Here is a 23777-nt window from a genome sequence, read left to right on the forward strand (position 1 = left end):
TAACTGGAATGACACAAGCTGTGCGACCATGAGGACACTGTAACTTATGAATGACATGCCGAGACCAAAAACCCAAAATGGGCCGGGCGCAGTGGCTCACGCCTGTAATCCCAGCACTTTGGGAGGCAGAGGCGGGCGGATCACAAGGTCAATAGGTCGAGACCAGCCTGGCCAACATGGTGAAACCCTGTCTCTACTAAAAAAATAAAAAATTAGCTGGGCACGGTGGCGTGCACCTGTAGTCCCTGCTACTCGGGAGGCTGAGGCAGGAGAATTGCTTGAACCCGGGAGGCGGAGGTTGCAGCGAGCTGAGATTGTGCCACTGCACTCCAGCCTGGCGCCTGGTGACAACAAAACAAGACTCTGTCTCAAAAACAAAACAAAACAAAAAAAACAACCAAAATGATGGTAACTGAGAGTGGCGCGAATGCCCTAAGTTTTGGTCACACTCTCACCTAAATGAGAACCTGGACAAAAAGGGGGATGTATTCGAACAGAATTATGGGAGGCCATTGTTTTAGATTGAGCTCATGCACTAGTCCCAACGACTAAGCTAAACAAAAATGGACTCGCTCGTGCTAAATGTGACATAAGCGAACTGACTTTAAGGACACACGTAGATCCTAGGCCAGAACAAGCTAGGTTTTGCTTTTCTCCTGTAAACACGATGTTCAGCGTAAGGAGGGACCCTCTACTCAGTCCTTGTTCCTACCTTTGCCAAACTCACTGTTCTACTGTTCTCAGTGGGTTTCAAGACCAAATAAGCACGTTTACGACGGTGATAGTTGTAAGGGTGGCCCAGAGAACGGAGAATAGACCCAAAGCAGGCAAGAAAGTTTTATTAACCTGCTGGGCTGCCCACAACAGAGGAGGCAGCCCTGAGCTTACCAAATGAGGGGTTTATATGGGGTGAGAGGAGCATCATCTATCCACTGGTAACAGGCACACAGATAGTTTGTTAACTTGTAACAGACCTACAATACATCATCCTGTGACTTCCATGGTGGCAGTCTTTTTAAAAAAGAGAGAAACCAGGAGTGTTTTACAGATCTGTGTCAAACAGGAATTTACAAGTATGGATAACCAGTATGTTCTCCCTGTCCTCCCTCCAGCTGCCCGGATGGCTGTAATGAGGCTTTGCTTAATTGAAGCACGTGGGGCAGCCTTGCTGTGGCGTCTAGGTAGGGGTTCAGGAATGCAGCTGCAGAGCAATCAGAGCGGGGGAAGGAGTTAGCCTGTGCAGCTTGTCCCTAACAATAGTGACACCAATGACTAAAGTTTTGGTCAATCTCTCAAAATTGAGAAAATGACCAAAAGAAGGGAACTGTTAAAGCAAACTAAATATGGCCTGAGAAGGACTCTGCACTGCGGTGTTCGAGTCCTTGTGGACAAGCTGCAACCTAACTTAGTGGGTGGACAAGATTGAAGCCCTAACTGAGGAGTGTGCACCTGCAATGGTGGCAGAGTCGTGGCCAATCCCAGAGCCACGCTTCCCTCATACACTGCCGAGTGCTCAGACTGTGTCCAAATAAGGCAAACACCAAGCTGCGACCAACCTGTTTCCATACCTCGCCTCCGGTTTCTGTACGTCCCTTCCCCTTTTTTTGGCTACAAATTTGTTCTGACCACAAGGTATCCCTGGAGTCTCTCTGAATCCGTTGTGATTCGGGGGTCTGCCCATCTCATGAATCGTTCATTACTCAATTGAACTCCTTTAAATTTAATTTGGCTGAAGTTTTTCTTTTAACAGAGGTATAAAATGTGTATTCTTGAAAATGTTCACACTGTTTTAGCGTCTATTGTGCTTTATTTGATAAAAATACTTTTTATAACGTTGTAACAGGATTTGCTGTTGTAGGGTTCACGGATGGCCCTAAGGAGGGACTTTTCCGTGCCCAGCTTGGGCTCCGGGCTCAGGTTCTTGGCTTTACTTGCTCGAAGAATCGAGCAGAGAGCTTACCCCCATGGTGAGTGTTCCGGCTCCAAACAAGCATTTGCGGACCGGGAGAGTGAGCAGTAGTGCAGTTTACGGAGCAAGCGGAGTCAAAGCTTGGCAGGGCGGAAGGGGCCCGAGAGGGTTGCCTTGCTGGCCAGGGCTGCCTGGGCTTCTATCCCCAAGAAATGCTGAGCTGCTGAGTGTTTGCCCCCAGTCGTGTGTGGGGAGAGGGCTTGTAATTTTCCGTTTCTGGTCGTTTCCTGGTTTCTATTGATCTTGCAAGCAGTATTGGAATGTGGCTGAACAGCAACTGATACTTTGAGCACAGGCTCCCGATATGGGTGAAGTACCTATGTCGACCTTCTCCCATGCTGGGGTTTCCAAAAGGTTCCCCATTGACCCAAAAAGTTTTATTCCCTCAACATGATGTTTACTTTTACCTTTAGATACATAATAAGACCCTAAAACCCCTGCCAACTGAACAGACCCCTTCATGGTCTAGGGGACCCCAGAGAAGCCCTAAAACCTGAGTTCCTGGCCATGATGGGACAGAAGGTCAGACCCGCCTCAGTACGCCCCGTCCTCAGTAACTTTTCACTGGAATGCTTTCCTAAAGAACACACAGAAGCCAGCTCTGGAAAACAAGAAACGGACAACTCATTCTTCTCTCGCCGTTAGCCGGTCGTCTGAGGCACGGCGGGGCGATGCTTCCCTTCCCAGTGAGAGAGCGGACCCTGGAGTGGCTGTGGCCGTCTACAGAGGAGGTGCAGTGAGGTTTTTTGTGCCCTCTATTTCACCATTTGACGTCAGAGGGAGGAAAACTCCACCCTCAGACCACGCTAACCCCAATATTTTTTGAACATGCGACCCACGAAGAGGCACGAAGCTCAGTTGCACACCTGCATGTTGCTCCTTTCACAGACATTCAGAACTCCTCCCATAGCTCATTGCAGACGTATATTTACCACCCCGAGGCTATAGGGGAAAGCACAGCGTCCTTTTCCTCTTCTCTCAAGAATCAACACAGAATACTTCTCCCCACCAACAAGCAGCAATCAGTTCTGCAGCGGACACCAGCTGGCGTCCTCTCCTTCGAGTCTGACAGCGGCATCTGAGCACACAGACGGACGACTCAGCCTCCCAACCTGACCCGCACTTCCGATGCCGACTGCGTGCCCTGGTTATTTTGCCTGTGATTCTGACTGACCTGCTAAACTGGGGCTCCCACAGCCCCTCCTTGGGTTGAATTAATTTGCTAGATCAGCTTACAGAACTCAGAGAAACACATTTACTGGTTTATTACAAGGCATATTTTAAAGGACACAGAACAGCAGCCAGATGAGGAGATGCATGGGGAGCATTCTGGAAGGGTCCCAAGCACAAGAGCTTCTGTCCCCACAGTGAAGGTACGCTACCCTCTAGGAACCTCCGTGTTACCAGAACCTGTCCCCTGGGTTTCTGTGGAGGCTTCATCATATAGGCATGGTTTAATCATTAGCCATTGGGGATCAGCTTTACCATCAGCCCCTGTCCCTTCCCAGAGGTCAAGGGCAGGGCTGAATACCAACCTTCTAACCCTGCCTTCTGCTTTCTGGTGACCAGCCCCCTTCCTACCCTGAACCTGTCTAAGAGCCCCCAGACGCCTCATTAACATACAAAAAAGACATTCATCACTTTGAAGATTCCAAGGATTTGGGGAAATATATGTCAGGAGACTGAACAAAAATCAAATATAATTTCACAATATCATGATGACTGAAATAAGTAATAAAGAATTAAGCAGGTCAAGTGCAGTGGCTCATACCTGTAATCCTTTGGGAGGTTGAGGTGGGCAGATCACTTAAGGCCAGGAGGTTGAGACCAGCCTGGTCAACCAGCTACTTAAAAACAATTAGCTGGATGTGGTGGCGCCTGTAGTCCCAGCCACTTGGGAAGCTGAGGCATGAGAATCAAATGAATGCAGAAGGCAGAGGTTGCAGTGAGCCAAGATCGTGCCACTGTATTCCAGCTTGGGCAACAGAGCAAGACTCTCAAAAAAAATTTAAAAAATTAAGCAGCCAAATGACATGGAAAGAAATAAATTACTATATTAGTTATATAAATATCAAACAAAGTGTTGATAGGGATTGCCTTTGGACAACAGCTGGTATTAAAGATGAATTTTTCTTTTTTATTAATTATTATTATTTTTTGAGACCGAGTTTCACTCCTGTTGCCCAGGCCAGAGTGCAATGGCGCCATCTCAGCTCACCGCAACCTCCACCTCCCGGGTTCAAGTGATTCTCCTGCCTCCGTCTCCCAAGTAGCTGGGACTACAGGTGCCCGCCACCACGCCTGACTGATTTTTGTACTTTTAGTAGGGATGGGGTTTCACTGTGTCGGCCAGGCTGGTCTCGAACTCCTGACCTCATGATCCGCTTCTGCCTCCCAAAGTGCTGGGATTACAGGCGTGAGCCCCGCGCCTGGCCTCCTTTTTTAAAATATATTTTGATATGGAAATGTGTGCATCACCCTTGCGTAGGGGCTACGCTAATCTCTGTATCATTCTGGTTTTAGTATGCATGCTGCCAAAGCAAGCACTAATGTTCTTAATTTCAAAATTCTCTTTAATACATATATGCTTGCTTATAAACAGAAAGAGAAAAAAGCTATGTTCAACACATTAATTGAACAAGTTACCAAACGGTCTGTGTACAAATCCTGGCCTGGGTTTGTTATTTCTAAATCTCAGTCAAAGATTTCACTTGGGCAAGGAGAAATTTAACTCAGACTAGCTTAAGCAAACAAAGAAACAAAAAAGGACTTTATTAGTTCCATAGCTCCGAGCCCAGGCTACGAACGACACCCTTCGGCCCTAGCCCCTGCGGCCCTGGCCAGGCTCACCTGTCCGGTCTGGTTTCCTCCTCAGTCACGTGGAGCGTGCAGGCAAGATGGAGGTGGTGCTATGGGAAAGGAGTCCCAATCCAGACCCCAAAAGAGGGTACTTGGATCTCGCTCAAGAAGGAATTCGAGGCAACTCCATAAAGGGAAAGCAAGTTTATTAGGAAAGTAAAGGAATAAAGAATGGCCACTCCATAGGCAGAGCGGTCCCAAGGGCTGCCGGCTGCCCGTTTTTATGGTTATTTCTTGATTAAACGCTAAACAGGGGTGGATTATTCATAAGCTTTCGGGAAAGGGGTGGGCAATTCCCAGAACTGAGGGTTCCTCCCCTTTTTAGAACATTTAGGGTAACTTCCATTGCCATGGCATCTGTAAACTGTCCTGGCGCTGGTGGGAGTGTGTTTTAGCATGTTAACACATTATAATTAGCATGTAACGAGCTGTGAGGACAACCAGGGGTCACTCCCATCACCATCTTGGCTTTGATGGGTTTCCAGGCTTCTTTATTTCCGCTGTTTGTTTGTTTTTGAGATGGTGTCTTGCTCTGTTGCCCAGGTCTCAGCTCACTGCAGCCTCCACCTCCTGGGCTCAAGTGATTCTCCTGCCTCAGCCTCCTGAGCGGCTGGGACTACAGGCATGCTTTACCACACCAGGCTAATTTTTGCATTTTTAGTTGAGATGGGGTTCACTATTTTGGCCAGGCTGGTCTCGAACTCCTGGCATCAGGTGATCCATCTGCCTTGGCCTCCCAAAGCGCTGGGATTATAGGCGTGAGCCACTGCGCCTGGGCCCGGCTTCTTTCAAGCAGCCTGTTTTGTCAGCAAGGTCTTTGGGACCTGTATCTTGTGCCAACCTCCTATTTCATCCTGCTGTGACTAACCATGCCCAGCCTCCTGGGAATGCAGCCCAGCAGGTCTCAGCCTCATGTTACCCAGATCCTGTTCAAGATGGAGTTGCTCTGGTTCAAATGCCTCTGACAGGCAGGTGTCCCCAACCCTCAACACCCCTGTGAGGCAGGCCTTACAGCGGCCTTGTGGCTGGCAAGGAAGTCAGGTCCTCAGCCCCCAGCAGAGTCATCTACACTGGGATTCTGCCATGGGCTTTGTCTACACTGATGGAAGAACTCCTGGAGGGACTCAGAGTGCAAATCGGGGTGGGGGTGGAATAACGGTGATTTTTCTTTTCTTCATGTTTTCCTGTATTTTCTACAGTGAGCATGTGTCATTTTCCGCGATTATTAACGTACTTCCTGAATGGTGACCATGTGCTCAGCACTCCGCTGCTTGCTTTAGACCCTAAAACTTGCTCCCAGCATCCCCATGGGGCATGAATGCCTACCATCTTCATTCTGTAGCTGAGGACACTGACGCACGGTGGAGAGGGGCCCAGAGTCACCAGTGGCCGGCTTCCAAAAAGCCTTACTCTTTAATGAGTTTTGCTTCAATCAGAAGAAAGGCAAAGCTATTTCCATTCCCCCAAAGAATAAAGGCCCCAAGTTCCCAAGAAAACGTCCCCGTCCCCTTCCCCCGGTACAAAGAAGGTTCCCAACCTCATGGTGACATCCCTGCTGGTGTCTTCCTCCCGGTGCGGTCTTCAGTGCCCCTGCTGGGGCTGGCAGTGGGCATGTGTGGAGGCTGATTTTTCTCTGACACCCTGTTGCAAGTGGAATGTCTGCCTGGAAATGTGGCCGCCCCTGCTACTCCTGTGAAAACAGCGCAGGCGCTCTGTCCCTTAGGCACTGCGGTTCCCTCCCCTCCACACAGCTGTCCGATGTGTCACTGGTTGAAAGTCACCGAGGCCTATCCCCTGGCGTTTCACACAGTAGGCAGCACGAAGATCTCACCTGCAGGCTCCAGGCAGCCATGACAGAGGTGGAGAAAGGACAGGGCAAAGGCGAAGGCTCCCGGCTGGGGTCTCTGTCCAGCCCTCACCTTGTCAAATGCTGCCCTGCTCTGCGGAAGCCCCAGACGGAGCAGGGCCAGCCCATCCCCTATGCACAGTTCAGAGGAGAAGGCCCAAATTCCACACCTTCACCAAGGATCTGGGCACAGCTTCAAGGCCGTCACCATCACCAGCTCAGCGAGGGCCCTCAGCAGAGACAGCCCTGGGGCCTCAGCCTTCCCTGTCCCTCCTGCTCACCCCCCGCCCAGCTCCAATGTCACCCCCTGGAAAATCTTTACACCCTCCCCGCGAACACACACGGGTGCCCCCGCTGGGCTTCAGTACTGGTCCACACCCTTCCACTACGCTTCAGCGTGGGGGTTCGCCAAGCACACAAAGCCACATTTCCCCCAGGTCAGCACTCCAGCTGAAGGGAGAGCCACCACGAACTGCTGGGAGTTCTCAGCTTTGTGCATTTTCGGCACCATTAACCTCCATGGGAGGATCCCAAAGTCCTAAGTGCCACTACAGCCCAGGAGGGTGGGATCCCCCACCCTGCCACAGCACCGGCCTCTCGCCGGCCCTCCTCCCTGAGAGGGCACCAGCTTCTGTGGGGCCTGACACGGACTCCCACGCCGGAGGCCGTCACCACATCCCAGGCGCAGGCTGGAGCCCTGGCCGCCAGCCTTGACTGTAGCTCATGGGAGCCGCCCCTTTCAAGGGCAGATAGATATGCCTGGAGAAAAGAGAAACTGGCCACAAACACACAAACCTCAGGCAGGTAGGAATCTTGGTGAGGGACGCAAGGCAACAGGACAGCCATCGGGAGATGCCAAAATGCCAGTGGGCTCGGGCTGTCTGGCACCCAGGCCCTGGGGAAAGGGGGGCCCAGCTGCCCCCTCTCTTCCTGCATCACTGGCCGAGTGTTGAGACCACATCTGGGGAGGCCTGGGGCACCGGAGGGCCAGCAGACTCGTCATCCATTCCTAAGCCCCCTCTGGCCTCTCCCTGGGCACAGGGAAAGCTGACGCCCCAGCGCAAGGGGCCCACACCTGGGCGTGTCTGGGGCCTCAGGGGTACTCCTGGGGCTTTTTCTTCAATCCAGCTTTAGTGCAAAGACAACTCAGGTATTAGTGTAGAAAGGTCTGTACACTCCCAAGGCACGTCTGATTTAGATGTGTTTATTACAATTCCAGTTGGGACGAGATGCTAACACGTGCTCCTTCCGGGTGCCAGGGTCTGCTCTGTGGTCTGCACAGGGATGGTCAGTGTCGCTTGGGTGCCACTTCCTTCTCACTGGAGACCACGGTCAGGCAGCCCTACAACACACAGCGGCGGCCTCAGGCACATGGCGGACGCGATGGCTTCACTTGCCTTAAGTGCAGACAACCATTTAAAAACTTTTGCTGGGGGTGCCAGTTTTTTTTTTGTTGTTTTTTTTTTAAAGATGGGGTTTCACCATGAAGGCCAGGCTGGTCTTGAACTCCTGACCTCAGGTGATCCACCCACCTCAGCCTCCCAAAGTGCTAGGATTACAGGCATGAGCCACCGCGCCTGGCCCTTTTTTGGTTTTCTTTTGAGACAGTGTCTCACTCCGTTGCCCAGGCTGGAGTGCAACGGCGTGATCTCGGCAAACTGCAACCTCCGCCTCCCAGGTTCAAGCGATTCTCCTGCCCCAGCCTCCCAAGTAGCTAAGACCACAAGCACATGCCACCATGCTCGGCTAATTGTATTTTGCGGTAGAGATGGGGTTTGGCCAGGCTGGTCTCGAACTCCTGATCTCAAGTGATCCTCCCAGCTTGGCCTCGCAAAGTGCTGAAATTACAGGCGTGAACCACCGCACCCAGCCAGGGGGGTGCTAATTTTAAGGCAGGCAAAAACCTGAAAAATGTTCTCCTTATTTACTTCATGATGTGGCAGGTGCTTAGTTCACATGTGTGGAAAATGCCTCAGGGAAGTTCTGTATTTGCCAGGCCTGAGGCATGAACGTCACAGGCTCTCTGGCTGCCCCACTGAAAAGCAGCACGGGGAGAATCGGCTTCGCTCTGTGCCATCAGATTCTCTCAAGAGCAGCTTTTTCCCAAAACATGAGAACCTGGGTTCCATCTCCAAGTGTGGACGCTGGGGCAGGTGCCCAGGGAGATGCATTTCCTTGCGTGGCTGGCTACGCACCCAGAGTCAGGGAGTTCACACCTAACCCTTAGTTCTCAGAGGAAAGGGAGCCATGGAAAAATGCCACTTAGAAATATTTGCCATCCAAGACTTACTTTTCTTTCTTTCTTTTTTTCTTTGAGATGTAGTCTCACTATCGCCCAGGCTGGGGTGTGGTGGTGCAGTCTCGGCTCACCGCAATCTCTGCCTTCCAGGTTCAAGTGATTCCCCTGCCTCAGGCTCCCACATATCTGGGATTACAGGCACACACCCCCACGCCTTGCTAATTTTTTATATTTAGTAGAGACAGTGTTTCACCAGGTTGGCCGGGATGGTCTTGATCTACTGACCTCATGATCTACCCACCTTGGCCTCCCAAAGTGCTGGGATTACAGGCGTGAGCCACCATGCCTGGCCTATTTTTCATACCTAAAGAAAGCTGGATTAGAATGGTAGTGGCCAAGCTCTGAATAAACCCCCTGAGAACACACAGGGTGCAAATTGGGATGGCCCACGAATCTGAGGAGACACTTTGCATGGGAAAAAGGCGTGTCTGCATTTAATGCTACTTCAGAAAGTCTCTCCAAAGGATTCCATTTCTTTCTTCTTTTTTTTTTTTTTTTTTTGAGCCACAGTCTTGCTCTGTTGCCCAGGCTGGAGTGCAGTGGCACAATCTCAGCTCACTGCAACCTCCGCCTCCCAGGTTCAAATAATTCTCCTGCCTCCCAAGTAGCTGGGACTACAGACATGCACCACCACGCCCGGATAATTTTGTATTTTTAGTTGAGACGGGGTTTCACCATGTTGACCAGGCTAGTCTCAAACTCCTGACCTCAGGTGATCTACCTGCCTCAGCCTCCCAAAGTGCCGGGATTACAGGCCTGAGACACCGAGCCCGGCCAGGATTCCATTTTCAAAGGGAATCTGCTTTCCCCATGCAGTGGGCAAAGGAGGCAAGAGGCTGGGAGGCAGAGCAAGGAGAGAGGCATGCATGGCTGCCGTGTGAGGAAGGTTCCACAAGATGCTGATTTCGGAGCTCTGCGTAAAGCGTTTTGTCATCAACACGGGAACCTGTTTGTGACTGCTGGAAGGCAGTCCTGTTTTGGATCAGAACAGTCTTCAAGCCAGCAAGAGCCCACATCCTGCGGACGTTCTCATTGGCTTGGCTGGCCTCACCTAGCACCGTGTGGCTCTCAAACTGTGTAAAACTGCTTGTAGGAGCCGTTGCAAACAGAAAAGTACCATGTTTTTACGTTGGTAGCAAATCGTTTCTTCTTTTCACACACACACACACACACATATATATTAGTTTTTAAAGCATCTTTACCCCTCTTCTGAAGAGTCTACAGAAGAAGCCTCTCTTTGGTCTGGAAACCGGGGTATGTGTGTCCTTTTTTAGATCTAATGACAAAGCTTCCTCACTTTCACTTTTGTTGATGTCTCTGAAACACCCAGATTCGATCATCTGCAAGCACAGAACAGGACAGGGAAGCCGCAGAGAGGCTTACAGTTCATCTGGTGTCCCTGGCGCCAGCAGCTGCTGCCCAGCCCCATGCGGGGACCCCTCTCCTGGGTTCCTCGTACCCTGCTTCCTGACCTCTTCTTGGAATAGTAACATTGTCTCCTCTCCCCTTGTCTCTGAGTGTACCCCCAAAGCAGGTAACTACCATGGAAACCCTGGCTGGCAACCGGCCCTGCTTAGGGAGCAGGGCTGAGGGGGGCAGACAAGCCCTGGTCAGACCCCAAATAGCTGCCTCCTGTGCACTTCTTGTCCCTGGGACCAGGGCAGTGGCTATGCTTCTGGACAGCTGCTGATACAGTCCCTGGCTTGCCCATGGCCTAGTCCCATGGTCAAAAGTCTCACACAACTGTTTTTTTCTTGAGACGAAGTCTCGCTCTGTTGCCCAAGCTGGAGTGCAGTGGCACGGTCTCAGCTCACTGCAACCTCTGCCTCCCTGGTTCAAGAGATTCTCCTGCCTCAGCCTCCTGAGTCACTGGGACTACAGGCATGCGCCACCACGCCCAGCTAATTTGCGTATTTTCAGTAGAGACGGGTTTCACTATGTTGGCCAGGCCGGTCTCAGACTCCTGACCTTGTGACCTGCCCACCTTGGCCTCCCAAAATGCTGGGATTATAGGCATGAGCCACCGCACTGGGCTGTCTTATACAATTTTACTTCCCAAATTCACATGCATGCGCACGCGCACACACACACACGCACGCGCACACACACGCACGCACGCACACGCGCACACACACACACACTTTTCCTTGGTCATTGCTGGAGCCAGCGGGAACCTGCGGTTCTAGGAGGGCAGTACCTCATTCTGCCAGGGGATGGAGACACACCCTGTGGCAAACTGAGCGTAGAACTCGTCGTCTGTGGCGTCCAGGCAGACCCCTTTCACCGTAGAGAACTGCTGGATCTCCAGGACGTCCTTGCAGTAAACGGCACGCGGCTGTGTAGCAGGAACAGAGGAAGCAGAGGAAGCGTCAGCCTCCGACTTACCACAGCGATCCTCAGCCCTCAGTTACAAAGAATGAAACGCCCACCAAACTGGGCGGAAATGCCGCCACTCCTCCTCTCTCCATGTCTTTGCCAGCGCCCCCCCACCACTTGAGGCATTTTCTAAATGGGAGTGTGTGTCCTCTGAAGAGGTGGTTCCCAAGCTTTTAGTGTCAGCAGTCCTGTGGCACTGCCTGTGCCAGGTCCCCGCGTGGCTCTGGCTCTCCACCCGCCCCCTTCTCTTTCTCACACACACACACAGACACACCCTCGTCCTGAGTGCCACGCCCTTCTGTTTTCCGAAGTGGAAAATGGATTGCAAACAAAGCCCAGGGATGCAGGACAGGATGGAGAACATGTATTGGAAGATGCAGCGGAGAACCGGAGGTGTGGACAGTGACGGAGGCTACCGTGGCGGGATCCCTTAGTGACAATTCTCACCCCTGCCTCCCACACTCTGTGTGCTCCTGGCAAAGCGCCGCAGAAAGCCTGAGGAACAGTGGCATTCCCACTTCCCGTCCTCCTCCGGGTTCACTGAGTGGCCTCCAAGGCTGCAAGGGGCCTCGGCCCTCTGCTCAGCTCCCTGGCTTGGCAGGCCCTTCCTCTGGGACAGGACCCCAGCTTGCAGCTCCTATCCTGGCACTGCTGTCTTCAGGGGCAAGGGGTCAGGCAGGCAGGAGGGCGCACCAAGGCCGGGCCCCTGCCTGCCTTCAGTACAGTCGCTTGTACTTTCAGGGCAAAGGAACAAAAAGGAGGAACTCGGCAGCTGTGGGACTCTCATCTGCTCACGCCGGGGCGCCCGCAGTTCTGAGGACACTTTCCGCCCAGGACTTGTGCACTACGGTGAGTTACAGCAAAGCAGTGACGTGCTGAAGGCCACGGTCAGCACTGCTCTTCATTCATTCACCCCCGCAAGGTGGGGAAGTGGAAGTGAACCGGCAGGCCCCGCCCCTAGGGGACAGTCCACAGAAAGGTGTCCCAGCAGCAACCTTATGAGGAGGCACAGCGACCACTTCAGGGTCCTCAGTATGGGGCCAGGCCACAGTCCCAGGACCTTATGAGAAGCAGACGAAGGAAGCAGGCCCTCACGGCTGTGGGAATCACAGGAACGAGAGGGAAAGCCAGCCCTGAGACCAGAAAGGGGACACTAGTGGTCAGGCACCGTGGCTCATGCCTGGAATCCCAGCATTTTGGGAAGTCAAGGCAGAAGGATCTCTTGGGGCCAGGAGTTCAAAAGCAGCCTGGGCAACATAGGGAGACCCCCATCTCTAGAAAAAAATTAAAAATTAGCTGAGTGGCGTGTGGTCGCAGCCACTTGGGGGGCTCCAGCAGCAGTGAGGTTGACGGTGACACCAGGCCAGGAGCCAGGGCCCAGTGAGTGGCCACAGGACACTGGGGTGGTGGGGGAGGGAAGAGCCCAGTAGGACAGGCACCATGAGCACAAGCCACATGCTGATGTAGCTGGTGATTTAATCCGTCGTAAAGCAAACAAAAAGCCGCTGCGGCCGGGTGCGGTGGCTCACGCGCATCATCTCAGCAGCGTGGGAGCCCAAGGCAGAGGACCACTTGAGGCCAGGAGTTCAAGACCAGCCTGAGCAACACAGTGAGACCCCCAACTCTATTTAAAAAAAAGAAAGAGAGGCCGGGTACGGTGGTCAAGCCTGTAATTCGGGTACTCTGGGAGGCCAAGGCGGGCCGATTGCCTGAACTCAGGAGTTTGAGACCAGCCTGTGAAACCCTGTCTCTACTGAAATACAAAAAATTAGCCAGGCGTGGCGGCATGCGCTTGTAGTCCCAGCTACTCAGGAGGCTGAGACAGGAGAACTACTTGAACCCGGAGGCAGAGGTTGCAGTGAGCCGAGATCCCGCCACTGTACTCCAGCCTGGGCGGCAGAGCGAGACTCTGTCTCAAAAAAAAAAGAAAGAAAGAAAGAGAAAAACCGTGCTGTACGGATCGCCGTTCCTGGGGCCCGCTCGTCCCGGCAACGCACTTACATCAGGACAGAAAGGGGGTTCCAGCATGTTTGCCTCCAGCCTGCTGAAGCTGATATCCTTGAACACGGGGTGCTGCTTCACCCCTGCTGCTCCCTCGCCCCTGCAGCCCAGACGCTTGCTTGGATTCTTGGTGAGTAACTGCAAGAGGCAGAGATGGAATCCACTTAAGCCTCCGGGATAAAAATGAAACCCCAAACTCCCCTCCATAATAGTAAGCAAAGGACTCGGGAGGGCAGAGAGCAGGCGCATCTAAACCAGTAATTTCAAAGCATCAACCAGACTTCACTCATCGAACTATGTTTTGCTTTGCAAAGGAGTAGGGCTACGGTGTTGCCTTTGAGCTACCAATAAATAAGGGGTGGCTGTGTTATTCCTTCGGTTAAAAACATTAATCATAAGCATTTGGGGATTTTTAAAAAGGAAACAGAAACTATTGCAAGTTTCAGAAATGCCACTAAGGACCTCAGATGAGGCAAACACTTAGCAAACCTAGTTCTAAAAATATAGTCTTAATATTTTGGTATTCTAGTATATTCTTAAAATTACCAGAAAGCACCTCTTTAGAAAGTATTCCTTACATACATATTTACAATCATCACAGAGTCAAATAAGCCTTCCTCCACAATTATTACCAATCGGAAAAAGCTGGGCTGTGCCCAAAAGCAAAACATGGAAGGCCTGGAGCCTGGCATGTAACCTAGAGCAGGGCTGGGGACCACAGCCCACCCGCCACATGCACCAGCTGCCTGGCTTCATCAAGGCTTTGTCGCACCGCCCTTTGGCACTGCAGCAGCTGAGCTGAATAGCTGTAAGAGAGACCTGCAAAGTCTAAACACCATTTGCCGTCTGGCCATACAGAAAAGTATGCTGACCCCTGGCCAAGCCAAAGTCCCAAAGACCAGAAAGCATTCCAGTCTGCGCCTCCGTCTCCCACCTCGCTCTCAGCTCCTTGCTGGGCTGTGCCGGCCCCATGTTGTGTCTACGAAGCTCTTTGCCTGGCTGAGTCCTGCTCAATTCTTCAGGTTTCAGCTTCCTGGCCCCCATCCCTGCGCTAGATTAGGCTCCCCAACTTTTTTTTCTACAGTCTAAGGCCATCCTCCCCCTCTCCTTGATGACAAGTCTCACAACTGCTGAGAATGAGTCATTTGGACGCGCCATTATTGCCAGGCTGTCCTGCTAGACTCAAAGCTTCCTGAAGCTGGGGGCTGTGTGACTCCTGCCCACTGTGGGACCCCAGCACCAAGCCACAGCAGATGCTCAGTAAGAGTTGCTCAGTGCATTTATTCTTTGCAAGCTTTATTAATTTAAAACACATCTGAAGGCCAGTTGCAGTGTCTCACGCCTGTAATCCCAGCACTTTGGGAGGCTGAGGCGGGTGGATCACCTGAGGTCAGGAGATGGAGACCGGCCTGGCCAACATGGTGAAACCCTGTCTCTACTAAAAATACAACAATTAGCTGGGTGTGGTGGCACGTGCCTGTAGTCCAAGCTGCTTGGGAGGCTGAGGCAGGAGAATCGCTTGAACCCAGGAGCAGATGCTACAGTAAGCTGAGATGGCGCCACTGCACTCCAGCCTGGGCCAGATCTGTTTCTTGAGACTCTGTCTCAAAGCAAAAACAAGATAAATAAATAAATAAAACAGATCTGAAAATCAGATGTAACGTAAATACATCAGGGATTCCATGGCCCACGGTTGAGCCTGCTGCCAGCATACACCACTCCCACTGAGGGCCGGGAGGGTCTGAAGGTGTGTGTCTCCCAGAAATCTGTAAGCTGAAACTTCATCCCCGGTGCAATAGTGTCGACAGGTGGGACCTTTCGGAGCCGATGAGGCCATGAAGGCTCTGCCCTCAAGAATGGGATTCGTGCCATCAGAAAAGAGGCCCCAGGGGGCTGGTTTGTCCTCTGCCCCGTGGGGGTGCAGTGACAAGGCTCTATCTTTATTATTATATTTTTGAAATACAGCCAATGTCTCGCGTTGTTACCCAGGCTCGTCTCGAGCTCCTTGGCTCCTCCCACTTCAGCCTCCCAGAGTGTTAGTATGATAGGTATGAGCCACCATGTCCAGCCAATGCTCCATCTTCGAAGCAGAGAGCAGCCCTCGCCAACACCAAATCTGCAGGCATCTTGATCTAGGACTTCCAGCCTCCTGACTGAGAAAATACTTTTCAGCTGTCTATGCACTACTCAGTCTAAGGGATTCTGTCATCGCAGCCTGAAGGGACTAAGGCAGGTGGCCTGACCAGGCAGCGCAGAGCAGAGGAGAGAGCTGGTCCAAACGCGGGGCTCAAGTCCAGCCGCGAGCATTTGCTGTGTGATGCCGTTATAACCCATAGTTTCTTAAGAACGATTCGCTTCTCCTCTTGGTAATTATTGAGAATTATTTGCTACTAAACATTTTACTTGTATTATTTCATTTAATCCTCCCAGCAATCCTACAAGGTAGAAGCTACTCTCGTGTACATTTCATAAATGAGAAGCGGAGGCTGGGAGGGATGAGCCTGCAGTGGCAGCTGACACGCACCCGGGCCCAGCTTCAAAGCCAGCACGTCCCACAGCAGGCCTCACTCAGATGCCTCCTTTCCCAGCGCCTCCGCCACCACGATTTCATCTGGAAAGCCCCGAGCCCTGGTTTCCAGCCGTTTATCACACCCACTGCATCCAGCTTCATGTTTCTTCCCTCCCCCAGCCACCAGAACAAGCATGCATTCTGCTCTCCACTGCAGCCACTTCTGTGCTTGCTTTAGGCCTCACGTTGAACTGTGGACTCCTGGGGCAGGCTCCGTTTCCAGTGCCTACGTATGCGCTCTTGCAGCCCTGCCAGTGTCCCGGGGGTAGGACAGTCAGCTCTAAGCAGAGGGAGCCATAAGCCTGTAGCGCCTGTGGCTTCATACATGGAAACGCATGAAAAGGACATCACAGTAACCCGTCTCCAGCCACTGCCAGCCCACGAAAGTTACCCAGGCACAGCTGCTAGGAATGCCCACGCCCAGGCAGGGGCCGCTGCCTGGCTGGTTGGTACTGTGGCTTCCCTTCTCCAATCTCGCCCTCCATGCCCACAGGGGCCCCCAGCTGCTCCCTCCCGGCTCACACCCCAGACTCTTGGCGAGCAAGCGCTCTGTCGACTCCACTCCAAGCAGCTTCCTCTCTGGGCGTCCTCTAGTCCTTCTCACTCTGGTCTGGAGGTGCCCGGAACCGTGGGCCATGCTCTGCCCACCCTGTCGAACCTGCCACGCCCTGTGCCCCTTTCCTCGTCCACTGGAACCAGCTTCTATCCCGCGGTCTGTCCTCTAGCGGCCTCTCTGCATGCAGCCCGGCTCCCCTGCCTCTCTAGCTGCTGGGCCAAACCACAGCTGGGGAAATGCAGCTCCCTGCGGGCTCCGAGCCTGTGCCATCTGGGTGTGGAGGAGCCCAGCACACAACCGCAGTCACTCTCCTCCCTTTAGGTCCACGTGGGCCCTCGATGCTGCTGAGGAAGCCCCTGCTTTCCAGGGCTTCAAAGCTCTGCTCCCCGCACACTCGCCTCCCACCTTCGCTGCCTGTTGGGCTGACCGTCTGAGAAAAGGAAGCGCCATAAGAGACCCTTCACAGCCCTGCTCACGCCTCCCCAGCTGTGCTGCGCTGGCCGGAGGAAGTGCCCACACACTCCCGCGCACCAGCTGGCTGCCGTGGACCTCCCTGCCGCTGCAAGGACTTGGCTCCAGCGAGTGCCCCCTTCCCTCCAGCCCATCTTGGAGTCAGCCTAAAGTCTTTTCCACCACCTGCCTTCAGGATGCATCCTGAATCTGACAGTGGTCATCTTCCATCGCTTCTCACACCTGCTGTGCCACCACCGAGGTCTGTGTCACCCGCACTCTCACCTGAATGGCTGCAAAGCCCCCAACAGCCTCCCTCCTTCCTGTCCATTAATTCTCTCCCAGCAGCCCAAGCCCAGCCCCTTCACATCAGTCTTCTCAGAGCCCTGCGATGGCTTCATGGCCACCAGGGGACGCAACACTCGAGGCTCGACAGCGACAGGTGACAGGTGGCTCGCACGGCCTGGGCTTCCTGCTCTGTCGGGTCCCCTTCTAATCCCTCCCGCTCTTGCCAGCCGCCTGACACTGTGGCCTTGCTGTTGCAGACAACCTCTGTCTGCTCTGCCCAGCAGACCGGCCCCCTCTCTTCCCCAGAGCCTGCCGCCCTCCAGGCAGTTCCCTGTCGTCCAGAGTGCGGGTACCCCACAGCCCACACGTCTATGCATGTGTTCTGTTTCCTGTCAATTCTTGCTGGGAGGGTGGGGACTTCTGTTTCACTTGCTGCTGTTTCCCAGTGCCCAGGACAGTGCCTGGAGCATACAAGATGCTCAATACACCCTTGTCGAGTGAAAGTAAATGAAAAAATGCTCAAAAAAACAATACTGGTTTAAACTAAGTAACAAAGAGACTTTCCCTCACTGAGTGTCTGGGCAGCCAGGGTGGAAACGCTGTCCAGTCCCAGAGGCAGATGGACCCTATGGCTCCCCGTTCATCCTGGGACCACGGGCCAGCTCTCCACAGCCTGGGGCTCGTCTCGTTGCTGTGACTAGTGGTACCAGTGTCAGCCTCAGCAGCCCTTAGCACAGTTAAGGTGCTGTCCGCCCAACACCAGGCCCAGAGCCAGGCACACATCAGGCCCTCAGATCAGTGTCTCTGGGACTAGAATCCCTGGCAGGCGGCTAAACCCTTACTGTCTCAAAATACATGAAAGATTAGTTTTATGTCTAACTTCATATAAAATTGGTCAATGAAACACAGCTCAGCTGTTTCCTGAAAACTGAATTAGTAGCCTTGGTACCACTCCTCCCTTTCAAAAGCATCGTTTGAGAAATTAAACCATGAATTTTACTCTGTTTTGCTCTAATTGAAACCCAATTAAGTAATTTCCAGATCATATCTGGAGACTTTTCTTGCCAGCCCTTTATGTCTGAACTGAGATGAAATCCCAGTGGCAGGAGCATGGGGAAGAAGGCAGGTAGAAATGAATGCTCCAGGGCATGGAAGTCCTCCCTGATGGGCCAGGAGGCAGGTAGATGTGAGTGTTCCAGGGCACGGGAGTCCTCCCTGATGGGCCAGGAGGCAGGTAGATGTGAGTGCTCCAGGGCACAGGAGTCCTCCCTGCTGGGCCAGGAGGCAGGTAGATGTGAGTGCTCCAGGGCACGGGAGTCCTCCCTGCTGGGCCAGGAGGCAGGTAGATGTGAGTNCAGGTAGATGTGAGTGCTCCAGGGCACGGGAGTCCTCCCTGCTGGGCCAGGAGGCAGGTAGATGTGAGTGCTCCAGGGCACGGGAGTCCTCCCTGATGGGCCAGGAGGCAGGTAGATGTGAGTGCTCCAGGGCACGGGAGTCCTCCCTGATGGGCCAGGAGGCAGGTAGATGTGAGTGTCCCAGGGCACGGGAGTCCTCCCTGCTGGGCCAGGAGGGAGGTGGACCTGAGCCTCCTGAACACGTGAGTCCTCCCAGCTGGGCCAGGAGGCAGGTCGACGTGAGTGCTCCTGAACACCCGAGTCCTCCCAGCTGGGTCAGGAGGGAGGTGGACCTGAGCCTTCTGAACACCCGTGTCCTCCCAGCTGGGCCAGGAGGCAAGTTGACGTGAGTGCTCCTGAGCACGCATGTCCTCCCTGTTGGGCTGCAGGGGCAGAGGCAGGGCCTGGGAGGTGGGTGGCCAGGGCTTGCTGAAGATGACAGAGCAACTCCTTCGGTTATTAACTGCCAGTGAAAACAACTAGAGTGAGTAAGAAGTGCAATTTCCCAGCCTCCGCAGAGCCTGACCTACCATCCTGCAGATAGACTTGGCATCTTCCGAAAACTTCTCGGAATACTCCTCAGTATCGTTCTTGATTCTTTGATCGACCTCCTCCCGTTTGACCTTCTCCTGGAATTTTCTGAATGGAGAATGTCCCTGAATCATCTCATAGATCAGACAGCCAAGTCCCCACCAATCGGGACTAAATGTATACTTTTCATTACTGACAACTTCAGGTGCTGTGTAACAAATACAGGAAATGTAAATTAAGTTAAATGTTGATTTTAAATTTTCTTGTAATTCCCAATAATGCAGTATACCTTCAATGTTTGTGACATGGACAAAACTTAAAAGCTTTACGTTAAGGCCGGGAGTGGTGGCTCATGCCTATAATCCCAGTACTTTGGGAGGCTCAGGCAGGCAGATGACCTGAGGTCAGGAGTTCGAGACCAGCCTGGCCAACATGGCGAAATCCCATCTCTACTAAAAATACAAAAATTAGCCAGTGTGGTGGCAGGCACCTGCAATCCCAGCTACTAAGGAGGCTGAGGCAGGATTGCTTGAGCCTGGGAGGTGGAGGTTGCAGTCAGCCAAGATCGTGCTACTGCACTCCAGCCTGGGCGACAGAGTGAGACTCCATCTCAAAAATAATGGTAAAACCAAAAACAAACCATTATGTTAGGTAAAACAAGCTAGACACAAAGAGCCCAATATTGTATAATTCGGCCGGGCGCGGTGGCACACGCCTGTAATCTAGCACTTTGCGAGGCCGAGGCAGTTGGATCACCCGAGGCAAGGTGTTCGAGACCAGCCTGGCCAACATGGCAAAACCCTGTATCTACTAAAAATACAAAAGTTAGCCGGGTGTGGTGGCGCACACCTATGAAGAACCACTTGAACCTGGGAGGCAGAGGTTGCAGTAAGCTGCAGCCACGCCTCTGCACTGCAGCCTGGGTGACAAAGCGAGACTCCGTCTCAAAAACAAAACAAAACAAAACCCAAAAAACAAAAAAACACAAATATTGCCAGGCGTGGAGACTCATGCCTGTAATCCCAGCACTTTGGGAGGCTGAGGCGGGCCGATCACCTGAGGTTAGGAGTTCAAAACCAGCCAGATCAACATGGTGAAACCTCGTCTCACCATAAAAATACAAAATTAGCCGGTTGTGATGGCAGACACCTGTAATTCCAGCTACTCAGAGGGCTGAGGCAGGAGAACTGCTTGAACCCAGGAGGCGGAGGTTGCAGTGAGCCAAAATCACGCCATTGCACTCTAGCCTGGGCAACAAGAGTGAAACGCCATCTCAAAAAAAACCCATGAGTATTGTATGATTCTATTTACATGAAACAGAATAGAGAACCCCACAAAGAAAGTAAATAAGGAGCTGTGAGAGCTGGGGATGGGAGGGACCGTCCACAGACACGAGGTTTCTTTGTTGGGGTGATAAAAACGCTCTGAAGTTAGACGGTGGTGACAGCTGCACAACTCTGTGAATATAATAAAATCAACTGTATTACACTCTTCAAACTGGTGACTTTTTGTGTTTAAGATGGGGTTTCACCATGTTGGTCAGGCTGGTCTTGAACTCCTGACCTCAGGTGATCCGCCTGCCTTGGCCTCCAAAGTGCTTGGATTACAAGCATGAGCCACCACACCCGGCCAAACTGGTGGCCTTTATATGAACTATATTCCAATAAAGCTGGCATTTGTAAACATTTGTATGATCCATCCAGGATGAGCTGACTGCCACACAGTAACATTCACAAGGGAAATGATGCTCTAGGGAAGCCTCCGCCTCCTGAAGGGGCTCCCTCCAGACACACAAAGCCAAGCCCAGAGCACCCCAAATGTTGTGTCTTGCCATCTATCCTCGGTCAGTGAAAAACCCCAGAAGCCACAACAGCAGAAAGCCACATGACCTCGGGGTCCTCCTGCAGGACCCTGCGAGGCCCTCAGAGGCCACCCTGGGGTTGGCTGGCACTGCCCCCAGAACTTTGGAATAACCAGAGCGGGGTGACTTCCTGAGGCTCCGAGAGGCCACTGTGCACAGAGGAGGACACTGGCAGAGTGTGGAGACCTGCAGCATCATCCCAATTCTGCCCTCACTTCGCTGAGTGACCTCAGGACTCGAAGCCTCTCTGGGCCTTGCCCCACATCTGTAAGAAGGCAAGGGCAGCCTAGAGGATCCCCAGCAGCCTCAATGCCCTGACAGGTTAGAGTCAAAACACCACCGTGCTGTCTACTAGAGTGTTCAGACCCAGGCCCCGGTCCATTCAGGTGGAACTTCTCTGCGTTCTGAGGCACTCGGGCACCCAGGTAGAAGGGACAGGGACGAACCCATGTAGCCGACCGTTCCAACTCTTCCTCGAACCATCTGCCCTTCTGGGATCTCCAGGGCCAAACCGAGGTCCGAAATCCGGATGTGTCCTGCGTGTTCAAATATGTCATTGCACATGTTTAAAGTGGTGCAGGGGAAGTAATGCCACTTTAACAACCATTAAAATGGAAAAAGGGCCCCCAAAAACCATGGATGGAAATAATAGCATTTCATACTCTGGAACACTAAATGTAAAACTACATTTAACGTTTTCATGATCAGTCAAATTCCATACAGTTTATTCAGTTTCACTAACAGCAGGAAAATTAGATTTTTGCCTGGCTATTGATGAGGACGCCCTTTGATCACAGATAAGCACTAGATCAGACAGAAGCACTGGATTTATTGTTTTATGTCATATAACTTCAGGTACATAAATAAAAATGTAATAAGTATTATGTCAACTATAAAACTGTAAACACTTTCTGTCAGAGTACCAGTACTATATATAGGGACAGCTACACATGAATGATAGGGAGTTTTCTTCTTGAGAACAAATGAAAACAGAGTCAGGGAAATAATAAAACTAAGGTACTTAGGGAACTATCTTATGTGTTTATGCCTTGTATGTGGGAGGATTTAAATATTTGTTGAATTCCTATGGAAATGACAAATTAGTCCAGACATGGTGGCTCACGGCTGTAATTCTCAACCTTTGGGAGGTCAAGGTGGGAGGATTGCTTGAGTACCAGATTTGGAGACCAGCCTGGGAAACATCTTTTTCAACAAAAAAAGATTTTTTTTTTTTGGTGGAGACAGAGTCTTGTCATATTTTGATGGCACATGCCTATGGTCCCAGCTACTCTGGAGGCTGAGGCAGGAGGATCGTTTGAGCCCAGAAGGTAGAGGCTGGGATGAATCACGATCATGACACTGCAGGGCAAGAGTGAGAACCTGTCTCAAAAAAAGTTATAAAGGATATAAGAAATTACAGAAAACATTCTGTGGAGTGTTTAGAAAGATAAGCCCATCCTGGAAGTGGGCACCATCTTCAACTTACTCACCACTTATGCTCAGCTTCTAACATAGCACACTGGTCCACAGTAGGCGCTCAATAAATATTTATCGGTGAAAAAAATGAATAACCAATAAATATTTGCTGAAACCTAAAAATATGCAACATGCCCTCCAAAGCACCGTAACCACTTTGAAACAGTCTACGTGATGCTTTAGACAGGAAAGCCAGCCTCTGACCCAGCTGCATGCATGTGAGGGACCACACCCTGCCCTTGCTGCGTGCCCACCCTGGGAAGCAGGAGAGCACAGGGGTGAGGGGTACAGAACCTGCAGCCAGGTGGCACGGGTCTCAGTCCAGCCTCTGCCATTTACTATCACGCCTCAGTTTCTTCCCCTTGTACAGATGCATTCTTTCAATAATGCAGATTTCTTCTTTTGTCTTTTGTGTGTGTGTGTGTGTGTAGAGACAGGGTTTCACTGTGTTGCCCAGGCTGGTTTTGAATTCCTGGGCTCAAGCAATCCTCCCACCCTGGCCTCCCAATGAGCTGGGATTACAGGCGTGAGCCACCATGCCTGGCCAGCTTTCATGTATTTTTCGTTTAGTAGAGTGCTAGCATGTTGTGACTTATTTTTTTGGTGTCATTGTCTTATTTTTCTTTTAAAAATGGCTTTTTAAACTGAGAAATGCAACTTAAAACTACATTGAAATACCAATTCCCAGCTAACAAACTGACAAAACTCCGAAGTTTGAGAACTGGGTCTGCTGGCGAGGCTGTGGGGAAATAGGTGCTCTGGGGCACTGCTGGTGGGAATGCAGACGGGACAACGCCCTGGAGGGGATCTGGCAATATCTGGCAAATTGCAGGATACAGTCAACAAAAAGGAAACAAGCCTCTCCATGGTGGCACGAACTGAAACGGCACAAGTGGAGACGACACGACCACCGGCGAGGACTGTTCCTCCGGGCAGGCTCACCTGCAGGAGGCAGTGGACGGACGGAAGCTCTCACGAGCAGTGCACAGCTGTCTCCTCCATGTAGTAGGTGAAGCAGCCAAGTGGAGAATAACACGTGTGTCTCCTAATTTATTTAAGAAAGCAGTGGGGAACAAATATACCCACACATGTGCCGTATATAAATGAAGGAATAAAATATGAGTTAAGATAATTACTTGGGGGTGGTCAAGGATGGAATCTAGGCATCTCTCAATACACTCTATTTTGTGGTTTTATCTTTGGAACCACATAAATGTTTTACATAATTATAAGATTAAGAAAAATAGATTGCTAAAAATTGAAAGCAAAAATGAAGAAAATGAACCTAATGGTGTATCCAGG

The 23777-nt window shown here is 51.8% G+C and overlaps 1 protein-coding gene and 1 non-coding gene across 9 annotated transcripts in view; both read right to left on the reverse strand.

Annotated features, from left to right (window-relative positions):
- Positions 1-4412: 4412 nt before the first annotated feature.
- On the reverse strand, positions 4413-4516 carry LOC119468887. Its single transcript, XR_005197681.1, has one exon. It is a non-coding gene; the product is annotated as a U6 spliceosomal RNA (small nuclear RNA).
- Positions 4517-7845: 3329 nt separating this feature from the next.
- GRK4 (G protein-coupled receptor kinase 4) overlaps positions 7846-23777 on the reverse strand; it is a 64295-nt gene continuing 48363 nt past the window's right edge. For 5 of the 8 annotated variants that reach the window (XM_017514289.1, XM_017514288.1, XM_017514287.1 and 2 more), the window contains 6 exons: positions 21446-21535; positions 19138-19346; positions 13351-13488; positions 11171-11308; positions 10176-10313; positions 7846-8016 (listed from right to left, as the gene is read on the reverse strand). In XM_017514289.1, the coding sequence (XP_017369778.1) occupies positions 7963-8016; positions 10176-10313; positions 11171-11308; positions 13351-13488; positions 19138-19346; positions 21446-21535 (767 nt within the window). In that variant the 3' untranslated portion in view covers positions 7846-7962. The remainder of the gene's footprint in view (positions 8017-10175; positions 10314-11170; positions 11309-13350; positions 13489-19137; positions 19347-21445; positions 21536-23777) is intronic. The other 3 variants (XM_037733392.1, XM_037733391.1, XM_017514290.1) reach the window with 3 other exon arrangements.

This window comes from Cebus imitator, unplaced genomic scaffold, assembly GCF_001604975.1.
Source record: "Cebus imitator isolate Cc_AM_T3 unplaced genomic scaffold, Cebus_imitator-1.0 Scaffold522, whole genome shotgun sequence".
Lineage (NCBI taxonomy): Eukaryota > Metazoa > Chordata > Mammalia > Primates > Cebidae > Cebus > Cebus imitator.